Source organism: Oryzias latipes, chromosome 18, assembly GCF_053564925.1.
Source record: "Oryzias latipes strain Hd-rR chromosome 18, Olatipes_Hd-rR_3.1".
Classification (NCBI taxonomy): Eukaryota; Metazoa; Chordata; class Actinopteri; order Beloniformes; family Adrianichthyidae; genus Oryzias; species Oryzias latipes.
In genome coordinates this window covers 21,726,733-21,751,522 of record NC_136254.1, presented here as the reverse complement: position 1 = coordinate 21,751,522, position 24,790 = coordinate 21,726,733, and the positions used below count along the sequence as shown (strand labels likewise).

Here is a 24,790-nt window from a genome sequence, read left to right as displayed (position 1 = left end):
TATTTTTATATATATAGATATATTTCACAAAAAAGTCTAGAAGATGAGTCACACTCAACCTTGTCAGAAGACAAAGATGAAAATCTAGTTTGTAAAAGTGAAAATGATCCTCGGGGAAGTATCTTCTCATTAACTGCTTGAATATCCAGTTGCTTTTTTTGCTTCATTTACCATAAGCATTTTTGAGCTCCTGAATCTACGTCACACCCTGTACATGAATACTTGATATATAAGAGCATGTAAAAGAGGTGGCACAGGAATACATCAGGAGGAAGAGCACAGTTTTAACAGGACTTCTAAATAAATCTTTTTTCTCAATTTTACTAATTTTTGGAATCCGCAGCCCATGTAAGTAATCTTTTTTTTTATTAATCAACCTGTTATGCTGTACATTGCATTTTGACTAGAATTGTAGTGGCAACTTCAAGAAATATTAAATTGGGCATACTTTAAAAAATAACAAATGCATGTATACTCAATACATTTGTTTTACTTTTATTACATAATGGTTACCCTTTCTATAAAAAAGAAGCATTGTAGAATATACACAAACTTTGCAAGAATTACATTTATTATGTACAAATATTAGAAATATATTAATACCTTTTGAAATAAATACATTTACATTCAAAATTGAAAGAAAAACTCTTCTCCATTTTCACTAACAAAGGGGGAATTAATAACACTGAACACATTTTTGTTTGCTATGCAAAATGTTTACTTTTAGTTTTAAGTTTTGTGTATTAGAATTTCAATTTTTGCATCCATTGTTGCCATTACCGCTGTAATGTTGATGTTAATTATGTTAATGATGTTAATGATGTTAATGATGATGTTAATGTTGTAATGTTGTAATGTTGATGTTGATCCTGGAACAGAATCAAAAATATCTGGTGCAAACTTTAGCTCAGGACTGTGGGTAAGCAAGATGAAAAGAACTAAAGAAAACTTCAAGGTTCTTCTATAAATCTAACATTTCTAAAAAAAAAATTCAGAACTTGCATTGTTTTTTGGTTGGGTGCTTTAACTGTATTAGAATCTCTTTAGAGCTGAGAAAGTGTGAGCCACTTAATATTAAATCAAAATTCTTAGTTTTCAGTCAGAAATACGGTTACAATCATTACAAAACCAGTATTTGATACATTTTGGGGATGTTGAAAAAAAAAGATATGACTGTTTCACCTATTTCACACCCACACATGCAATTTATTTAAGTGCTACAACCTGTCGCCCGCAGCTTGCCCATAGAGAAAAATAAATAATTAAAAAATTCTACAAGCTCACAAGTTGTCTATAATCCTAAAATTTTGTGTAGGCCACCTGCATCACCTGCACATGCTTGCCAATTTTTCACCCACCGTCACGAATTGTTTCAGGGACACAAAATAGTACAAACTCCATAGACACCATATTTATTTATTTTTGAATTTGGAGGACCCCAGACACTGGAGACACACAGCCGCTGCACGATAAGAAAGATAGGAGACAGTTAGTGATGGGGAAATTACTTGAAGCAGTCAGAGCATAAAACAGGAGAAAGGCTTACTGGGATGAGGAGAGTGATGTGCAGGGGAAGAGAGGGGCGAGAGAAGTCCTCTGTAAAGTAAATGGAAGGAGGTGTGGCTCCTGACACGGAGGTTAGAAAGGAGAAGGATGCTCGTAGAAGTGTGGTAAAACTCAGGATCCAAGTGTTCAGTCATGGGCACTTTTGATTTCTCAGTCCAAATAATATTCTCTAGAAGCGTGTCTGGGAGCAGCTCCAAAATCTTAGAGATTTAAGGGACTTACGAGGCTTGGGGCAACAGGGTGTGGCAGGAAAACAGCAGAAGACAATGACAACAACAGCATGAAGCTGAGAGCGGAGGCTGGAACACTGGCTGAGCAGGTTAGCTGGAAGTCAGACTGAGTAGCAAACAGAAAAGCTAGACAAGCTAGCTGTAGAAACAGAGCAGGTGAGTTGACTGAATGCTTGCAGTGTGAAGATCCAGCAGAGTGAAGGGCAGAGGCAGAGATTTATGGGAGCAGGCACAGGGGGAGGAAATCAGAGACAATTAGCAGCAGCAGGGCAGCTATATGACCCCCGCAGACAGGTTGAGTTATCCACCTGTAAAGGCAGTTGGGACTAAAGCATAATATTGCAGCCCCCAACTTCCAAAGAGATTTCTGTGACACAATTCAATAAAAAGTCATACTCAATATCACAGAACTTTTAAAAAAGCAATTTTTTCTGAACTCTCAGAAATTGGAGGGTTAAAAGTCCACTGTAGATGTGTGTATCAATGATATAGGTGTCAAAGCACATGGAAATTGTTATGAGGGACTGGTACATCAAAGCAGCTGACAGCAGCCAGACAGAGAAAGGTTTAGACAGAGGCTGGAGCTTGAGATAAGGACTAAAAATGAGAACGCGAGCAGCAGGGCAGGCAGGGACAGAAAATGAACATCAAACTAACAAGCATTGTAGAAGCTAGAGAGAGCAATATAAATAGACAGGGATCCTAACAGAACTTGGAATAGAAATTCAAAATTTAATTTTTGTCCCATTTGTATTTTGATAAACCTCTACTCAACTTAACTCTACTTTTGTTGCTATTTTGTTCAGTGTGCAGGTCAGAAAAGCAGGAAAGCAGCCATGGAGATGTGGCCAATTTTATTGTGCCAGCTAATACTGACTTGTAAGTTGGACATAAGATAACTTTACATTAAAAAATATATGCATGTGATAATATTTATTTATTGAAATCAAACAATTGTTACAGATGGTCCGACAACAACCGAACCAACATCTACAAGAATATCTGCAGAGAAGTTAGCGTTAACAGTAGCCAACACAAGTAACATCTGTGGATGTTGCTGTGAATGTTGTGATGACTATCCTCAGTCAACGACAACTGGATATACAACAATCTGTGAAATAGAAACAACAACCAAAGAACGAAAGAAAACCTCAGACTCTTCCACCCCAATGACAACTGCTACTACTAAGAACACACCTGTATCAACAGCTAGCACGACAACAACTTTTGCACCAACAACAGAATCAATGAAAACAGTTACCATGACTTCACCAATGGAGACCACAGGAATAGGATCTACAACAGCAAGAATGACAAAAGTCACATTTCAGCCAACGTCAACAACATCAGCTCCTGCAACAACAGACAGAACTACTGCATCCACTACCATAACTAGTGTTGCATCATCAACAACAAATGTGCCACCTTCAACAGTAAATATGTCTGTTCCAACAACCATCACAATAGTTTCAACAGCCATGCCAACAGAAACAGTCCAAACAATAACAATGACTTCACCAAAAATGACAACAGATAAAGGTTCAACAGCCACTTTCCAACCAACATCAACTAAATCCGCACCCACCAATACTGAAGGAACTACATTCTCCTCTACATTTGAACCAACAAAAACAAATCCATTTTCAACATCTACAAGTAAATCTACAACAATGGGAGAAATAACTTCTCCTCCAAACACAATATCTACATTTGAAACAAGAACAAACTTTTTTTCCACAACAGAATTTGTTAGCACAACTCCAACAACAGATTTATCAACAGCAGTTACATCTGCTCCGACTACAATCAAAGAAGTTTCAACAGCAACAGCCGTCCAGACAACAGGAGCAGTCCCAACAACTATCATGACGTCGCCATTTATCACCACAGATCAGGCATCTACAATATCTATGACCTCAACATCCACATTCAAACCAACATTACCCACATCAGCACTCACCTCATCTGAAAGGACTACTATCTCTACATTTGAAACAACAAGTACAAATACTTTTTCCACAAAAGAATTTGTTAGCACAACTTCTACAACAGATTTATCAACAGCAGTTACATTTACTCCGACTACAATCAAAGAAGTTTCAACAGCAACAGCCGTCCCAACAACAGGAACAGTCCCAACAACTATCATAACGTCGGTAATTATGACCACTGATCAAGGATCCACAAAATCTGGAACCTCAACAGCTACATTCAAACCAACATTAACCACATCAGAAACCGCCACATCTGAAGGGACTACTATCTCTACATTTGAAACAACAAGAACAAGTACTTTTGCCACAACAGAATTTGTTAGCACAACTCCAACAACAGATTTATCAACAGTAGTTACATCTGCTCCGACTACAATCAAAGAAGTTTCAACAGCAACAGCCGTCCCAACAACAGGAACAGTCCCAACAACTATCATGACGTCGCCATTTATCACCACAGATCAGGCATCTACAAAATCTATAACCTCAACAGCCACATTCCAACCAACCTTAACCACATCAGCACCCACCACATCTGAAGGGACTACTATCTCTACATTTGAAACAACAAGAACAAGTACTTTTGCCACAACAGAATTTGTTAGCACAACTCCAACAACAGATTTATCAACAGTAGTTACATCTGCTCCGACTACAATCAAAGAAGTTTCAACAGCAACAGCCATCCCAACAACAGGAACAAACCCAGCTACTATCATGACGTCGCCATTTATCACCACAGATGAGGCATCTACAATATCTATGACCTCAACAGCCACATTCCAACCAACATTAACCACATCAGCACCCACCACATCTGAAGGGACTACTATCTCTACATTTGAAACAACAAGAACAAGTACTTTTTCCACAACAGAATTTGTTAGCACAACTCCAACAACAGATTTATCAACAGTAGTTACATCTGCTCCGACTACAATCAAAGAAGTTTCAACAGCAACAGCTGTCCCAACAACAGGAACAGTCCCAACTACTATTATGACGTCGCCATTTATCACCACAGATCAGGCATCTACAAAATCTGGAACCTCAACAGCCACATTCCAACCAACATTAACCACATCAGCACCCGCCACATCTGAAGGGACTACTATCTCTACATTTGAAACAACCAGAACAAGTACTTTTGCCAAAACAGAATTTGTTAGCACAACTCCAACAACAGATTTATCAACAGTGGTTACATCTGCTCCAACTACAATCAAAGAAGTTTCAACAGCAACAGCCGTCCCAACAACAACAGGAACAGTCCCAACTACTATTATGACGTCGCCATTTATCACCACAGATCAGGCATCTACAATATCTATAACCTCAACAGCCACATTCCAACCAACATTAACCACATCAGCACTCGCCACATCTGAAGGGACTACTATCTCTACATTTGAAACAACAAGAACAAGTAGTTTTGCCACAACAGAATTTTTTAGCACAACTCCAACAACAGATTTATCAACAGTAGTTACATCTGCTCCGACTACAATCAAAGAAGTTTCAACAGCAACAGCCAGCCCAACAACAGGAACAAACCCAACTACTATCATGACGTCGCCATTTATCACCACAGATGAGGCATCTACAATATCTATGACCTCAACAGCCACATTCCAACCAACATTAACCACATCAGCACCCACCACATCTGAAGGGACTACTATCTCTACATTTGAAACAACAAGAACAAGTACTTTTTCCACAACAGAATTTGTTAGCACAACTCCAACAACAGATTTATCAACAGTAGTTACATCTGCTCCGACTACAATCAAAGAAGTTTCAACAGCAACAGCTGTCCCAACAATAGGAACAGTCCCAACTACTATTATGACATCGCCATTTATCACCACAGATCAGGCATCTACAAAATCTGGAACCTCAACAGCCACATTCCAACCAACATTAACCACATCAGCACCCGCCACATCTGAAGGGACTACTATCTCTACATTTGAAACAACAAGAACAAGTAGTTTTGCCACAACAGAATTTGTTAGCACAACTCCAACAACAGATTTATCAACAGTTGTTACATCTGCTCCGACTACAATCAAAGAAGTTTCAACAGCAACAGCAGGAACAAACCCAACTACTATCATGACATCGCCATTTATCACCACAGATCAGGCATCTACATTATCTATGACCTCAACAGCCACATTCCAACCAACATTAACCACATCAGCACCCACCACATCTGAAGGGACTACTATCTCTACATTTGAAACAACAAGAACAAATACTTTTTCCACAAAAGAATTTGTTAGCACAACTTCTACAACAGATTTATCAACAGCAGTTACTTTTACTCCGACTACAATCAAAGAAGTTTCAACAGCAACAGCCGTCCCAACAACAGGAACAGTCCCAACTACTATTATGACATCGCCATTTATCACCACAGATCAGGCATCTACAAAATCTGGAACCTCAACAGCCACATTCCAACCAACATTAACCACATCAGCACCCGCCACATCTGAAGGGACTACTATCTCTACATTTGAAACAACCAGAACAAGTACTTTTGCCACAACAGAATTTGTTAGCACAACTCCAACAACAGATTTATCAACAGTTGTTACATCTGCTCCGACTACAATCAAAGAAGTTTCAACAGCAACAGCCGTCCCAACAACAGGAACAAACCCAACTACTATCATGACATCGCCATTTATCACCACAGATCAGGCATCTACATTATCTATGACCTCAACAGCCACATTCCAACCAACATTAACCACATCAGCACCCACCACATCTGAAGGGACTACTATCTCTACATTTGAAACAACAAGAACAAATACTTTTTCCACAAAAGAATTTGTTAGCACAACTTCTACAACAGATTTATCAACAGCAGTTACATTTACTCCGACTACAATCAAAGAAGTTTCAACAGCAACAGCCGTCCCAACAACAGGAACAGTCCCAACAACTATCATAACGTCGGTAATTATGACCACTGATCAAGGATCCACAAAATCTGGAACCTCAACAGCTACATTCAAACCAACATTAACCACATCAGAAACCACCACATCTGAAGGGACTACTATCTCTACATTTGAAACAACAAGAACAAGTACTTTTGCCACAACAGAATTTGTTAGCACAACTCCAACAACAGATTTATCAACAGTAGTTACATCTGCTCCGACTACAATCAAAGAAGTTTCAACAGCAACAGCCATCCCAACAACAGGAACAGTCCCAACTACTATCATGACGTCGCCATTTATCACCACAGATGAGGCATCTACAATATCTATGACCTCAACAGCCACATTCCAACCAACATTAACCACATCAGCACCCACCACATCTGAAGGGACTACTATCTCTACATTTGAAACAACAAGAACAAGTACTTTTTCCACAACAGAATTTGTTAGCACAACTCCAACAACAGATTTATCAACAGTAGTTACATCTGCTCCGACTACAATCAAAGAAGTTTCAACAGCAACAGCTGTCCCAACAATAGGAACAGTCCCAACTACTATTATGACGTCGCCATTTATCACCACAGATCAGGCATCTACAAAATCTGGAACCTCAACAGCCACATTCCAACCAACATTAACCACATCAGCACCCGCCACATCTGAAGGGACTACTATCTCTACATTTGAAACAACCAGAACAAGTACTTTTGCCACAACAGAATTTGTTAGCACAACTCCAACAACAGATTTATCAACAGTGGTTACATCTGCTCCGACTACAATCAAAGAAGTTTCAACAGCAACAGCCATCCCAACAACAGGAACAAACCCAACTACTATCATGACGTCGCCATTTATCACCACAGATGAGGCATCTACAATATCTATGACCTCAACAGCCACATTCCAACCAACATTAACCACATCAGCACCCACCACACCTGAAGGGACTACTATCTCTACATTTGAAACAACAAGAACAAGTACTTTTTCCACAACAGAATTTGTTAGCACAACTCCAACAACAGATTTATCAACAGTAGTTACATCTGCTCCGACTACAATCAAAGAAGTTTCAACAGCAACAGCTGTCCCAACAACAGGAACAGTCCCAACTACTATTATGACGTCGCCATTTATCACCACAGATCAGGCATCTACAAAATCTGGAACCTCAACAGCCACATTCCAACCAACATTAACCACATCAGCACCCGCCACATCTGAAGGGACTACTATCTCTACATTTGAAACAACCAGAACAAGTACTTTTGCCACAACAGAATTTGTTAGCACAACTCCAACAACAGATTTATCAACAGTGGTTACATCTGCTCCGACTACAATCAAAGAAGTTTCAACAGCAACAACCGTTCCAACAACAACAGGAACAGTCCCAACTACTATTATGACGTCGCCATTTATCACCACAGATCAGGCATCTACAATATCTATAACCTCAACAGCCACATTCCAACCAACATTAACCACATCAGCACTCGCCACATCTGAAAGGACTACTATCTCTACATTTGAAACAACAAGAACAAGTAGTTTTGCCACAACAGAATTTGTTAGCACAACTCCAACAACAGATTTATCAACAGTAGTTACATCTGCTCCGACTACAATCAAAGAAGTTTCAACAGCAACAGCCATCCCAACAACAGGAACAAACCCAACTACTATCATGACGTCGCCATTTATCACCACAGATGAGGCATCTACAATATCTATGACCTCAACAGCCACATTCCAACCAACATTAACCACATCAGCACCCACCACATCTGAAGGGACTACTATCTCTACATTTGAAACAACAAGAACAAGTACTTTTTCCACAACAGAATTTGTTAGCACAACTCCAACAACAGATTTATCAACAGTAGTTACATCTGCTCCGACTACAATCAAAGAAGTTTCAACAGCAACAGCCAGCCCAACAACAGGAACAAACCCAACTACTATCATGACGTCGCCATTTATCACCACAGATGAGGCATCTACAATATCTATGACCTCAACAGCCACATTCCAACCAACATTAACCACATCAGCACCCACCACATCTGAAGGGACTACTATCTCTACATTTGAAACAACAAGAACAAGTACTTTTGCCACAACAGAATTTGTTAGCACAACTCCAACAACAGATTTATCAACAGTTGTTACATCTGCTCCGACTACAATCAAAGAAGTTTCAACAGCAACAGCCATCCCAACAACAGGAACAAACCCAACTACTATCATGACATCGCCATTTATCACCACAGATGAGGCATCTACAATATCTATGACCTCAACAGCCACATTCCAACCAACATTAACCACATCAGCACCCACCACATCTGAAGGGACTACTATCTCTACATTTGAAACAACAAGAACAAGTACTTTTTCCACAACAGAATTTGTTAGCACAACTCCATCAACAGAGTTATCAACAGTAGTTACATCTGCTCCGACTACAATCAAAGAAGTTTCAACAGCAACAGCTGTCCCAACAACAGGAACAGTCCCAACTACTATCATGACATCGCCATTTATCACCACAGATCAGGCATCTACAATATCTATAACCTCAATAGCCACATTCCAACCAACATTAACCACATCAGCACCCGCCACATCTGAAGGGACTACTATCTCTACATTTGAAACAACAAGAACAAGTAGTTTTGCCACAACAGAATTTGTTAGCACAACTCCAACAACAGATTTATCAACAGTAGTTACATCTGCTCCGACTACAATCAATGAAGTTTCAACAGCAACAGCCGTCCCAACAACAGGAACAAACCCAACTGCTATCATGACATCGCCATTTATCACCACAGATCAGGCATCTACAATATCTATAACTTCAACAGCCACATTCCAACCAACATTAACCACATCAGCACCCACCACATCTAAAGGAACTACAATCTCTACATTTGAAACAACAACAAATCCTTTTTCCACAACAGAATTTGTTAGCACAACTCCTACAAGCGATTTATCAACAGTAGTTACATCTGCTCCGACTACAATCAAAGAAGTTTCAACAGCAACAGCCGTCCCAACTACAGGAACAGTCCCAACAACTATCATGACGTCGTCGATTATGACTACTGATCAAGGATCCACAAAATCTGGAACCTCAACAGCTACATTCCAACCAAAATCAACCGGATCACCACCAATGACGACCAATACTACAGCTGTACAAACAAGTAACACAGCATTTACCACAACAGGAGTTGATAGTCATTCTAGTACCACCACAGTCGAATCAACAACATTGACTTCTATATCAATGAACACTACACATGTTCCAACAAGAATTACCTCTGCTACTTTTAGGAGCACCACTTTGACACTCACAACTACAACAGCCCCACATGTACCCACATCAGCCAAGACTGAGACCACTTCTACAATACCTGTTACAAGCAAGCCTAACAAATGCTGCGAATGTTGTTTGGCTTATCAACAAAAATATTTCGCAACTGGTCCACCTTCAACAGGATGTGTTACATTTACAACTTCAAAAACACCTTCAAGCTCAACACCTAAAGGAATACCAACAAGTGGACCAACAACTTCAACATTAAGCCCAACTGTAATAACTATTGAGGCAATTACAGTTAGGAGGATGACGTTCAGATCTCCTGGAGAGACATTCACAATGAACCTGCTGACTTCATCATCCCCCGAATTTGTAAAACGAAGTTTGCTATTGAATTCCACAGTAAGTGTAATATTTTAATAGTTTTTAAAGCAAATTCAAAATGAAAATTTTAGACTTAAAATGTTTTGAATACATAATAGCTCATATTTATAAATGCACAATTGTTACTGAAATTATGAATCAAAAACCAAAAGCAAAAAAAAAATTTAGTTTCCGAAGTAAAGAGTTCAAAATTGTGTTATTTTTCTGAAACATTTTTTGATCTTCTTAGTGCAGTGGTCCCTTGTTTATCACGGTTTAACACGGGAGTTATGCTCCAAAAATAATCTGTGATGGATGAAATCTGCGACGAAAGATTATAGACTACACACATTACACACTTTTACCTGACAGATATTGACAAATTCACACCATTCTTGTAGTGGCACTCTCTCTGCGTGTCTTTCTCTTGTACAACCGTTTGAAGCCTGTCCAGCAACTGTTATTTGAAACGCGAGTGAGACGTCTTCTTCATTAACTGTTTATTCCAAAAAAGAAAAATTACACAATCACACGGTCAAAAAACTATATCTCTTCCAACTTTCTCAGGCTTCAATCAACAATGAGTCTTGCTAGCAGCATCTCTATGACGTAGCGTTATTTAATTGGAAGTTCAAACAATGATTATTTAATTTAACTATTAAAGAAAACTGTGCATTTGGCTTCAAATAATAACTATTAAATATTAACCGTGAATTTGGCTTCAACATAATCCGGCCCCTAATTGGTTAGTAGGATGACCAAGCAATTACAAACCTTAAACGTAGAGAGCCAAATACTTCAAATATCCATAATACACATCTTCTTTCCTTTGTCTTCAGTCTTCAGATACTGCTTCTTCCAACAGACACAGTTTATTCACAGGCCTTTCCAGCACACTGGTCTTGGTCTTTAGCCTTACTCTTCTCACCATCCCACTGGAGTCTGGTGTTGTTTCCACCACTTTTCCCATAAGCCAAGAGTTGCGTGGGGAAGAACTGTCCACAAGGAGGACGACATCTCCAGCCATGAAATTTCTTCTTGGTCTCAGCCATTTCTGCCGTTCCTGTTGTTGTGAAAGATACTCGTGGGTTCATCTGGTCCAGAATAAATCCACAAGATACTGGACTTGTCTCCATCTTCGTCTTGAGTAAATGTCACTTCTGGAAAAGATTCCAGGGGGCATGCTGAGCTGGGATTTTAGCAACAGCAAGTGGTTTGGTGTCAAAGGCTCGACATCATTCACATCAGCTGACACAGTGGTGAGAGGTCTACCATTGATGATGCTTTCAGCTTCACACATAATTGTGTGTAGGCAGTCGTCATTCACTGTCTGCTCCTTCAGTAGACAATTTAGTATTCTGCGTACAGACCTAATTTGTCTTTCCCACACCCCACCTTGGTGGGAAGCAGCTGGGCTGTTGAATATCCACTTTATGCCTTTTGGTTGCAACGCTCGTTCAATTTTGTCATAGTCCATCTGTCCATCTGTCCATCTTAATGTGCCATCTTGAAGAAATGGATCCAGCTTGAATAGCTGACTGCTCCAACTGAGTTGTTTGTCCTTCTGCAAATCTTTGATTACTTCTCCAAAATGCTGTCTTTGGCTAAATTGAATTATCTCCGACTCTGCAGCAACCAAATCTTTCAAGCTGAGTGTCTTCTTTCCCCTTTTTTTTTTTGGTATTTTCTTATGTGTTGCTCCACTTTGTTTTTTTGCATCTCAGGGTCTTTTTCTGTTTGACTGATTGTTCTCAATAACCTTCTTCTTTCCTCTTTCAGGTGTAAAAGTGTTTTCTTTATCTTTAGGATCCATGCCACTGACCTTTTCAGTTTATGCCAATCTGAATGGTGGTTTATCAGTTCATTCAAAGGTTCCTCAGTTTGTTTGACTGACGGTGTTGACTGCTATTTTATTTTTGACATCTGGATCATTTAGGAGTTTTTAAGCCTTTCTTTCTTTCTGTTCTGGCCAATCTCTTTCACTCTTGACCAAAAAAAGTTGGCCCACTGATCCCCGTCCCCCCTTGCACCAGACTCTTAGCTTTCAGGCCTCTTGTGGCTTGATCTGCAGGGTTTTGTGTTGTTCTAACATACTTCCACTGTGTTGGTTTGGTTGCTTCTTGGATCATTTCCACTCGATTAGCAACAAACTTCTTAAAACGTGCAGTTTTGCTGTCAATATATCGAAGAACAGTAGTGCTGTCTGTCCAAAAGATAGATTGCAGCAACGGGATTTTGAGTTCTTGTTTTAGCATCTTGTCTATTTTAACTGCCAGAGCTGCTGCGGTTAGTTCAAGTCGAGGGATTGTGATTACTTTGAGTGGAGCTACTCTTGATTTTCCCATAAGGAACACACAGTGCCTTTTTCCTTCATTGCTCTCTAATAGCAAGTAGGACACAGTGCCATATGCATTCTCTGACGCATCTGAAAAGTGGTGGAACTGTGCCACAGCAATGGATCCAAAATCCAAAGGCTTCAAACATCTTGTTACCCTGAAGTTGGAAAGCTGATTAACATCTTCCAACCATCTTTTCCAGTCTGCAGCATGTTTTTCACCAATGTTCATGTCCCACCCGTGATGTTCTTTACAGAGCTCTTTCAGAAGTAGCTTAGCTGAAAGAATGACAGGAGCTAAGAAGCCCAGGGGATCATAAATGGAGTTGACAACAGATAAAATCCCTCTCCTAGTCCTTGGCTTGTTTTGCAGTTGTATTTGGTAGGTGAAATTGTAAGTTTCTGTGTCCCACTGAATGCCAAGAGTTCTTTCAACTGGCAGAGCGTCATGTCTCAAATCCAAGTCTTTTACTTCACTTGTTCGATGAGGTTTGGGGATTGAGAGCAATACTTTCCTGCTGTTGCTCATCCACTTTGTTAACGTGAACCCCCCACTGGCACACAATGTCTGAAGATCCTGAGCAAAGGCCACTGCATCATCTTCAGTAGCTACGCTTTTCAGACAATCATCCACATAGATAGAAATTGCACAGAACTGTCTGCACAGCTGCTTGAGGTGCAACATCTTTGTGGTCTTCTGCAGTTTTTTTTAGTGCATATGAGGCAACACTTGGTGAAGAGGTGGCACCAAAGAGGTGCACCATCATTCTGAACTCCTTCATGGGCTCATTTATTTTGCCATCTGGCCACCAAAGGATACGTAGGAAGTCAGCATCATGTTCTGGCACTCTAACTTGGTAAAACATTGACTCGATGTCAGCCATTAATGCTACAGGCTCCTCACGAAATCTCAAAAGGACACCAACCAATGTGTTGGTCATGTCCGGCCCTTGTAGCAACTCTGCATTCAAAGATTTCCCCTGATAGGTGGCTGTACAGTCAAAAACCACCCGCAGCTTCTTTTTCTTTGGGTGATAAACACCATGGTATGGTATGTAAAACACCTTGCTGTCGTCACATTTCAGTTGGTGGCTTGGCACTTCAACAGCATAGCCCTTCTCAATGATGGTGTTCATAAAGTTCTTGTAGTGCTCAAAGAACTCAGGATTTCTCTGGAACTTTTTCCGTAAGCAGGTTATACGCTGCTCTGCTACACATCGGTTGTTTGGCATTTTGACATTTTTGTTTTCTGAATGGCATTCCAATACTGTAATGTCCACCTTCAAACACTGTTGTTTTTCCCATACATTTCATAAACTGTTTGTCATTTTGACACATTTCTTCTTTTTCATTATACCTCTGTTCAGGAAAATCTGAGTTGTACTGTTCAACCAGTAGCTTCTCAATTTCAATCATTGAGATCCTGTTTACTGCATGATGAGGTATTTCATTCTTGACGTCTTGTGACTCTTGCCTTATGGGTCCATTTACCACCCAACCGATTGCCGTTTTTACAGCATAAGGTCCTCCATCTTGGCTGTTAATTATGCGCCATGGTTCCAATGCCTTTGCACAGTTAGCTCCAATAAGTAAGCCAACATCTGCATATATCTCCAGTAAGCTCACTTCTCTGATATAAGACCACTTCTCAATGTCTGATTGCTTAGGTATGTTTCCAGCGTGGACAGGTATGTTTCTGTGTGTAAACACCTTTGGCAAATCTATGAATTCTGTGTCTTCACACCCACACACTTCCAGGTCTGTAAGCACCAGACTGTTCATGAGCTTTGGTTCTTCCGTTTCATCTTGTCCCATGGTGCTGAGAAGTATTCTTGTTGGTTTTCCTCGTACACCAAGTTTTTGTTGCAGGTCTTCAGTGCAAAATGTGAACAAGCTCTTGGGGTTCCCCAGCCGTAAACTGTTCCAGAAAGTACAATTTATCTTGTTCATTGTCTGTTCTCTGCTCAATTGCATGTTCAAAAGCTCTTATAAAACATTTATACTGCAGAGCATCCCCTCTGAACACTGGAATGTCTTTGGTTGGTAGCTGATAGAGTTGCTGTTGTTTTACTAGCAGCTCAGTGATTACATTCTGTTTTTGCATGACTGCTAGTATGTCATCACCTTTTCCGTCATTCTGGGGGTTTGGCTGATAGCTCGGCATAGGATGAAACACCGGTATGGTTTGATGGTGCTGCACTGGTGACTGTACGTGCATGTTTCCAGTAACTTGCGGTGGAGTCTTGTTAATTGTCTCTTTCTTAACAGTTTCAGGTAGAAATTTTTGCCTTTATGTGTGGCTACTGCAACCATCTACCGAACTTTCATATTCCTTTAACACCTTTAACTTTGCTTGACTTTCAGCCAACGCCGTATCCAGCTCCAACTTTTCTTTTTCTGCTTGAATTCTCGTAGCTTCAAACTCAAGCTCTTGCTTTCTCTTTAGTGCGGCCGCACGTTCTAGCAGTGCTGCATGTTCTACTTCCTGTCTTGCTCGTGTAGAAGAAACGCGCGATGAAGCTGTTATCCGACTTGCACGTGAACTGCGAGAACTAGTTTCTGCTTGTGAAATACTGTCACTTGGCTTAACAGTTTCTTGCAAGTTATCCATAACACCAGAATCTCCTTGCGCATCTTCTTCGTTTAGTGGTGGCAACCTGAGCTCCAGCTCAGCTGCTAGCCATGCTTTTGTGGTTCGCATAAATGCTCTGATTTTTGCCATTTTGGGCTCAAACCAGGTCTCCTGGTCAAAAGGGATCTCATCTTCCTCCAAAAGATTTGTGACTTCAGTATTACAACTGCAAAAATCACTGACCAAAAATGGAAAATCTTTTTCCATTGCATCTTGTACATTTTTGACATTTTTTGCATCATTCATTAAATTTTCAAGCTCTTTAGTTTTGCTTGTCAGTGCACTTAATTTTCTTCTTAATGCAATACATCTCTGTAACTTTTCCTCGAAAGCCTTTTCAGTTAGTTTCCGGGATCTTCCCTGCTCCGCCGCATCCTCCCCCTTCGTCTGCTCCTCCTCATCAGCCATCACTCACGTTGCAAAGTTTAAGCACAAACTGAATGCGTTATTAAGAATATTCTCCTTGAATGGACTTCTTTCAATAAACACATGCAAACAGTTTATCCAAAGGCGCCGAACTCCACATTGACTGAATTAAAGTTGCAGTCCGTTCACTTATGCGGGAAATTCACGGTGATATGTATATCCCAGCTCGGTTACGTCATCACTTTCATCTCGTCACTTTTCTTTGACCATCAGAAATCTTCGTGTCTTTTTATTACTCACAGAAAAAATAGTAGCATACCTTCTGTGGATAACGGAGAGCTTGACAGTCTTATGAGGTGCGTGTGTGGGTGCCTTTCTGTCCATCTCACGTCCCTCAGCAGGCAAATCACTTCCTCTAGACGTCCGAGCAATCCGAACTTCAAAGCGAGTTTTTTGACTAAAATGTAGTGGCACTCTCTCTGCGTGTCTTTCTCTTGTACCACCGTTTGAAGCCTGTCCAGCAACTGTTATTTGAAACGCGAGTGAGACGTGTTCTTCATTAACTGTTTATTCCAAAAAAGAAAAATTACACAAACACACGGTCAAAAAACTATATCGCTTCCAACTTTCTCTGGCTTCAATCAACAATGACTCTCGCTAGCAGCATCTCTATGACGTAGCGTTATTTAATTGGAAGTTCAAACAATGATTATTTAAATTAACTATTAAATGAAAACTGTGCATTTGGCTTCAAATAATAACTATTAAATATTAACTGTGAATTTGGCTTCACCAATTCTGTTGTTTAAACTCTCAACCTACATATAAAATAGGTCCAGTTTATTGGATGTAAACACAGATTTGCTATCAATTGAACATTTATGACGAACACATGGATCTTTTCAGGAGATATACCGGTAGCATGACAGAGCGTGATTGACAATAGTCTGCAGCAAATCAGGATGCAAAACAGTGCATGGGGAAGAAAAAAAAAAAGCATGCAAAATTGCTTTGAAAAAAATCGGCAAAACAGTGATATTGCAAAAGGTGAACTGTGGAATATCAAGGGACCACTGTATTTAGATAATTAAACAAAGTATTTATACTAAAGCACATTTTTCTCCTTTCTACAGCTTGAGCCATTATACAAAAAAGCATTTCCCTCCTTTCGTTCTTTGACAGTTTTTTCATTCAGGTAAATTTTCACGTGATTCTAACAAAATGTAAAGACTTCTCATAAATCTGTACTGCTGAATTTATATTTTTGCTTTTGCAGGAATGGATCAATCATCAACACCTTAGATCTTGTTTTTGCATTGTTATCGGCCCCTAAAAACAATGAAATTATAGATGTTTTAGTCAAAGCAGCCCCAGAAATTGCAAATTTTACTGTTGATGTAAATTATATAACAGTTAATGACACGTCAACGATCCCAACTCCAGCCCCAACAACAACTGAAAAAACAACAGAACCTCTGACAGTTCGTCCTTCTCCTGACACTGGGGCAACAACTAATTCAACAACTACAAAAACTACTTTCCCTGCAACCACCACAGCATCCACTGCAAATTCAGCTGAAACAAGCACAACAGTATCAACAAATGCTACCTCTGTGATGTTTAGTACAACTACTTCAACCGTAACTACTGTAGCAACAAAACCTTTCCCTTCAACTGCTTTACCTGAAAGTACAATTCCAAAAACGACCACAGCCACTTCAACTCCAAGTACAGTGGAGCCACCACAAACTTTTGTTATTACAGCTACTTTTTTGGAGCCATTTGTGCCAGCACTTACAAACAGAAGTAGTAAAGAGTTTAAGGATCTTGAGATAAAAGCTGTGGGTTTGGTAAGTAGGTTACTTTATGTTTTGTTTTGTTTTTTATTTAATCTGGTCACTATTAGCAAAGTTTCCTCAACTAATATTTTTTCAACAGTACACACTCATCTACAAGAACAAATATGGTGATCGCTTCCTAGAAGCTTTGCTAGAATATTTTAGGTAAGATTTCACTTTAATACTTGAGAAATGTTACGAATATTTGGTTTTAGAAAGTACTTGTACAGGTGTAAGATAAATACCAACAATTGTGTTCATGCTTCTCTTTAAACTATGTGAAGTTTTTTGTTCAATTCATGTTGTCTTTCTACAGAGAAGCAGGATCTGCAACGAGAATGTCGAACACTGAAGCAGTGATGCAAGTGGTGTTCAAAAAAGATAGTACGACTATAAATGTTGACAGTGTCAAACAAACTTTAATTGAAGGTGTTGCAAATGCCAGCAGTCAGTTTAATTTAACTGTTGATGTTAACAGCATTGGAGTAAAAGGTAAAAAAACATTTCGCAAACACATTTTAGCTGCAAAAAAAAAGAGAAAGATATTTCATTGTTACCATTTTATCTTTTGTTTTTATTTGATGCATTATTAGTTTTTCAATTAATACTAAATATTAATTACTGTCCATTTTTGTTTCAGAAGCTTTAGAGCCAACTACTGCACCATCCACTGCAAACTCAACTGGAACAAGCACAACAGTATCAACAGATGCTACCACTTTGACATCGAATACAACTACTCCTAAAACCTCAACCATAACTACTGTAGCAACAAAACCTTTCCCTTCAACTGCTTTACCTGAAAGTACAACTCCAAAAATGACCACAGCCACTGCAATTCCAACAACTGGGGCTCTGTCGCAAACTTTTGTTGTGACAGCTACTTTTTTGGAGCCATTTGTGCCAGCACTTACAAACAGAAGTAGTGAAGAGTTTAAGCTTCTTGAGATAAAAGCTGTGGGTTTGGTAAGTAGGTTACTTTATGTTTTTTTTTTTTTATTGTATTTAATCTGGTCACTATTAGCAAATTGTCTTCAACTAATGTTTCTTTCAACAGTACACACTCATCTACAAGAACAAATATGGTGATCGCTTCCTAGAAGCTTTGCTAGAATATTTTAGGTAAGATTTCACTTTAATACTTGAGAAATGTTACGAATATTTGGTTTTAGAAAGTACTTGTACAGGTGTAAGATAAATACCAACAATTGTGTTCATGCTTCTCTTTAAACTATGTGAAGTTTTTTGTTCAATTCATGTTGTCTTTCTACAGAGAAGCAGGATCTGCAATGAAAATGTCGAACACTGAAGCAGTGATGCAACTGGTGTTCAAAAAAGATAATACGACTATAAATGCTGACAGTGTCAAACAAACTTTAATTGAAGGTGTTGCAAATGCCAGCAGTCAGTTTAACTTAAGTGTTGATGTAAACAGCATTAAAGTAGAAGGTAAGAAAACATTTCTCAAATACTTTTCAGCTACAAGAAAATAACAATAGATACCTTATTATCGTTTCAATTATTACTAAATAGTAATAACAGTCCATTTTTGTTTTAACTGCAGAGACAACCACTGCACCACCCACTACAAATTCAACGGTGTCATTGTCAACAGCGACAACCACTACAAATACGCCTCTCATTACTTCATCCACAACTACTTCAGTCGAAAATCCAAATCCAGGGCCTACTGTGGCAACAACGGAAATACTTTTGAGCTTTAGGTCTTTAGAGACATTCTCGATAGATCTGTTGAATCCCACATCTCCTGCATTTAAAAGTCGAGAATCTTTGTTGAAGTCAACTGTAAGTGGTTCTTTGATTCTTAAACTAGCAAAATTCATGTATATCAATACATATAACGCTAATTTTTTTTTTTTTTTGCCGGCCTTAGTAATTGTATGGGTAGGAAAACTAATTATATGAAATGTATTTATTTGTGTTTCCACAGCTGGAACCATATTATAAAAGACAATTTCCCTCTTTTCTTAATTTGACAGCCGATTCATTCAGGTTAGTTGTTTTTGTGGTTTCTTATTGTCATTCTGGTTTCTCGAACAAGTGTAACTTAACATTTGCTCTATTGTATAGGAGCGGATCAATCATCAACAGGCTCAAATTGCGCTTTAAATTACCATTAGTGCCTACTGCCGCCCAAATTGCAGATATTTTAAGAGCAGCAGCATCTGAAATTACACAGTTCCTCATTGACCTCGACTCTATCATTGCGGATGGTCAACGTGAGAAAATGCTAAAATTTTATCTAACACATTTTAAATTTAGTATGATAGTTTGCTAAAATACGTCTTATCCTCTTTTTCAGTAATTTCCAGTGGAGCAAGGCACAACATCAGTCTTTTCACTGCAATCTGCATGGTCTTGTTGACATGGCTACTGTCAAGTCAGCAATGGCATTTCTGTTGATGCTTGTGGGAACTCCTAGATGAAGATTGAACAAGGACCATGATCCAAGGGTATGAAGAAGGAGTTTGTTTGGAAGTCAAAATAAAACAACCTCTGATTAACTGAGATGGAACTAATAAAGCCAATCCCTTATACCTGTGATGTAAACCAACTTGCTCTAATTTTATATTATATTTATTTTTATTTAAAAATTATGAAACACCATTATGATTAAAATCAAAAACGTGTCAAAACAGCACTAAAAAGGCACATTTTAATAATAATTGCTATTTTGCTGCCATGAACACAAGAGACTGAGAGTTTGTATAATATATCTGCACAAGATTGGAACATATGTTAATAAAAAAGCAAAAAAAAAAAAACCTTCACATACTTCTAATATAAATTTTTACTAAACTTTGTTAATATATCTCTTCTTGCTGTGTCAATTTGGGTCTAAAAATATGACGTATTGACCTTTTTAAGTATACATGATACAAGATGTTGTTTCTGCTTGTAAAAATAATAAAGTAAAATATAATAAATCTAAGCTGTAGTATATTAATGGCATAATTGGACATGGGGCTTTTCTTTTTGTCAAAACATGGAATAATAAAGCAATAGTTTACCTTGACATGTTGGCCGGCAATCATCCTTGAAAGGTTTTGTATCTGTCCTGACATGCGGCTATCTGCTGTTTGTGATGGTTGAGGCCCCCAAACCTCTCAGAACTTGTCAAGTAGCCAGGGGACCCTCAGTTTAATTGGGCTCCCTAGAAAAGCATATGCTCAAATGAGTGACAACGGGCTGATTCTATGGTGTTTCTGCATTGTCCCTGCATTGCATTGATACCAGTCAACAATGATTGGTCCAAGTCGCTCTGATTCTACTACTGGTCATTGCCATAGATACGATGATTCAGAACAACTCACTGTTGATTGGTTTCAACATGGCGGCGCCTGTACCAGGAAGCAATGGTACTTCCTATTTGGGAACATCAGAAGGGAGGGGTTGAGCTGTCCACATCTTTTGCAGTCAATGGTTCCAAATTGGAGGTACCCGCTATAGTTCCAAAAGGCCAAAATCCCACTGACTTCTATAGAGAAATAAAGAGCTATTACTCGGTCCTTGTATTATCCAGAATAACCATTCTTGCTTTGATACATCTTTTTAACATGTTCTTGCTAATATAATATTTTCATGCTCTTTTTTCCATAGTACGACGGAGTATTAGGGCCACCAAAAAAAAAAAAAAATTAGAGCCACCAAAAAAAAAAAGTAAAATTACAAGATTTTATCACGTAAATTTAGGAGATAAAAACTCGTAAATTTACGACTTTTTATCTCATAAATTTACGACTTAAAATCTCATAAATTTACGAGAAAAAAGTCGTAGATTAAGGAAAAAACACAGAAGTTGTCCGTTTATCGGAACTTAGCTTGAAGATGAAGTATGTGGAGCCTTTTGTGAAGCTTCATTTCCGGATTATTATAGGTTTAAAACAAAGAGATTCTGAACCTTTTGGCGACTCAAAATCAGATTAGTTTCCGTGTAGCAGTCTTTCCGGGGTTCAGTGTCAATAAAGCGGAGTTTAATATGTAAAATAAGGAGCTCAGAGACACGTTTGGGTGTAAACAATCGCTGCAGCCTTTATTCTCCTTTTCATTCACGTATCCTGAAGTTCATTTGTCTCATTACGTCATGAACCTGTCATCCCAACACCAATGCGGAAGTAAACAGTGTTACAAACGCCCCCTCCTGCAGATGAAATGTCCCGTTTCAGCATAAAACAATGAAGAGGAATGAAAATAGTGTTTTATATTAGCTTTGGAACGTTGAAAATGCCAAAAAAAAGTGCTCTTCCTTTTGTGTGACGGAAGCGTCACACAGACGTAGAGTCTTGTCTTTGGTGGAGGAAGAAAGGATTCAAGCGAACAGCTGCAGGGGCACCGACGACGGCTTCATCGGGCTAGTTAAATAAAACTTTAATGAATCATAAATCAAACAAATGACCTTCCAGACATTTGGAACGTTATCAATAAACATTCAGCTCACCTGTTCAACAAAGTTTAGTCGGTCTTCTCTGCGGCTGCACGGCGTTCACCTGCTGCTTTGCGTGCTCACTTCCACTGTAATCTCCTAAAATTACGAGTTTTTATCTCCTAAATTAACGAGTTTTTATCTCCTAAATTAACGAGTTTTTATCTCCTAAATTAACGAGTTTTTATCTCCTAAATTTACGAGATAAAATCTCGTAATTTACCTTTTTTATTTTTTTTGGTGGCTCTATTTTTTTTTTTTGGTGGCCCTAATACTCCGTCGTACCATAGCCCAAGCTATAAACTGACCAATCAAATGCCTCAATAAAAGTAGTTGAATTCCCGTCGAATTTTCAAAGTGTTTGATTGACAGTTTCTCCTGAGCCCACTTTCAATAGTGGGAGTGTGGCCTTCCAACATGCTCACTAATGACTGGAGAGTTTTACATTTTTCAGGGACCTAAAGGATTAAATATGTGTAAAATGATTTAATATCCAAAAACCTTAATACAAAATCTAGAGTCATTTAAACAAAAGCTGCATTTTAAATAGGGAAATGAGGCTATGACTTCCTGTGCCACTTTCAGTCTTACAAAAGCAACCAAGCTTGTTCTGATCTCCGACAGTAAACAGGTTTTTCTCAGTCTATTGCAAAAAGTATGCGCAGAGCTGACATGCACACACATTCACTCACAAACTCACACACATTTATCCTGAGGACAGACTATGTAGCAGGTCTCAGCCTGTAGAGGTCACACGGCAGCCATTGTTCGAGTACAACAGAAGGAATTAATCACCCATTTATCAGATTAGAGATCTGGATTGTGCTTTGTACACATCCACTTTTTACAAAGAAAATAAATTATGAACACAAAAGGTCTTTCTTGTGTCCCACTATGAGCTTGCATTTAAAGATTTTTTTTTTTCATATTTTACATTAAAATTTAACTAAACATTTTGTTTTCTTCAATAGGATTCTTTTCTTTCTGGTGTATTTGGCACATCTATCTGGCATTATGCTGACAAAAAAATCGAAGGGCTCAAAATTGACTTGACTGTGAAAAAAGACGGTCAAATATTTTTGCCATCCTGAACTGCCAACTGTTTTTTTCTTTTCAAACCTGTCCTGTCCAACAGCTGAGCAAACAGACGAGAGCTGAAGGCCTCTTTTGTTGGACATATTTTACTTTTACAGCAGGGGTTGTGAATCTTCTGACACACAAGGTATTTAATTGAATTAACCCATTTTGTAATTCATATTTATACTGGTAAATGGCGTATACTTATATAGCGCCTTTCTTCCTACAAGGACAAAGCGCTTTACAGTCACAGACCCATTCACCCAGTCACACACACATTCACACACACAGTCACACACTGGTGGTCGCTCCTAAGCTTTATTCATATTAATTATATTTGTAACAGTTTTTTGTTGGACTGGACAGAAAAGAAGAGAAAAGAAGAAGACAGAGGGATGTTAAAGAGGGGGAGATAGGAGGGTGATTATAGAAGAGGGGGTGTTAAACCATGAAGCACCATAAAGCAGGGGTGGCGAACACGCGGCTCTCGAACAAATGAGCGTGCGGCTCTTTGTGTCTCGTCATATTTTTTTATATACTGTGCCTCATTACATAAATTATTCCTTCTTAAGCCATACTCAAACCATCAGAGGGTATTAAAAATAAATAATAATAAAAGTAATTTGGCAGTGTGTGTGTTTGATGCTGCTCCCGACACATACGTGACTGCCAATCATTTGCGCAGGTTACGCCCAATGCCGGAACATATAGATAAAGATTTGATGTGCGTGCAGAGTGTTACCCTCACGGTCAAAATTGTGAAATTCAGAGTATAAAGATAAACATAAGACGTTTCTGGAAGAACGGGAAGATTCTTAATTTTTACTGAACAGAATGGCAAGTCGCTATGTTTATGATTATGAGCTTTTGGAAGCAGTGAAATTGTTCATGGCAGAAAAGAACAAAACGTATCCTGGAGACAATTAAAAATTCTTCCTGATCTGACACAAATTGTCTCCTTTATGAACAAGTTGAAGCTTTTCAAAGTGCACATTCAAAACGGCCATCATCCCACTTTCCTTCTTTGTGGAGCTCACAGCAGAAAGCTGCAATCCAAATGAGTAAAGCGCAGAACGTGACGCTGCTTGCTGGACGGAAACGACCACAGATCACTTTTCTCATGGATACTTTAATGCAGAGACTGCCAGAGATCCCCGCTTGTCACTGACGATGCAGCGAGCGAACCGGAGATGATTGAACTGAAATCTATTTGTTACGTTTTGGAGAACAGAGAAATCCCCGTGTGTAAAAGAGCTGCTCTGAAGCTGCTGTCGATGTTCTCCTCGATATATTATGTCTGCCAGTCCCTGTTTATTACCTTGTAACACATGAAATCAAGGCATCGGTCCGTTCTGACTGACACTCATGTAAAGGAACCGGTCAGAGAGGCTACAAATGGCCGGGGGTGAGAATCAGAATCAGAAAGCCTTTATTATCATTGTTACACAAGAAACCTGTGACAACGAAATTCCGGTGCTCTCCAGCTGCTTAAACAATATAAATAAGTAGTATACTAAAGAAAAATAAAGAATTTGTTTAACTGAGAAATATACATATGTACATAGCTACATAACTTTCTATATTGCACTATATTGCACATGGGAACTGTTTGTTTTGCACATTGGCTTCAGCCCCGCCT

General features: G+C 38.9%; 1 protein-coding gene across 3 annotated transcripts; it reads left to right on the top strand.

The window, feature by feature from the left end:
• The first annotated feature begins 256 nt into the window (after nucleotides 1–256).
• On the top strand, nucleotides 257–20,416 carry LOC144987045 (uncharacterized). 3 transcript variants are annotated; one of them, XM_078935915.1, is made up of 14 exons: nucleotides 257–348; nucleotides 2,603–2,675; nucleotides 2,760–10,498; nucleotides 16,926–16,987; nucleotides 17,069–17,642; nucleotides 17,731–17,795; nucleotides 17,947–18,122; nucleotides 18,274–18,596; nucleotides 18,688–18,752; nucleotides 18,904–19,079; nucleotides 19,195–19,436; nucleotides 19,582–19,643; nucleotides 19,722–19,870; nucleotides 19,954–20,416. In XM_078935915.1, exons 2-14 carry the CDS (start codon nucleotides 2,633–2,635, stop codon nucleotides 20,052–20,054), a joined length of 9,777 nt encoding a protein of 3,258 aa, XP_078792041.1. In that variant the 5' UTR covers nucleotides 257–348; nucleotides 2,603–2,632; the 3' UTR covers nucleotides 20,055–20,416. The 3 variants fall into 3 exon arrangements, with proteins under 3 accessions (XP_078792041.1, XP_078792040.1, XP_078792042.1); XM_078935914.1 differs by having other exon boundaries at nucleotides 18,271–18,596; XM_078935916.1 differs by lacking the exons at nucleotides 18,274–18,596; nucleotides 18,688–18,752; nucleotides 18,904–19,079 and having other exon boundaries at nucleotides 19,954–20,415.
• Nucleotides 20,417–24,790: the final 4,374 nt, after the last annotated feature.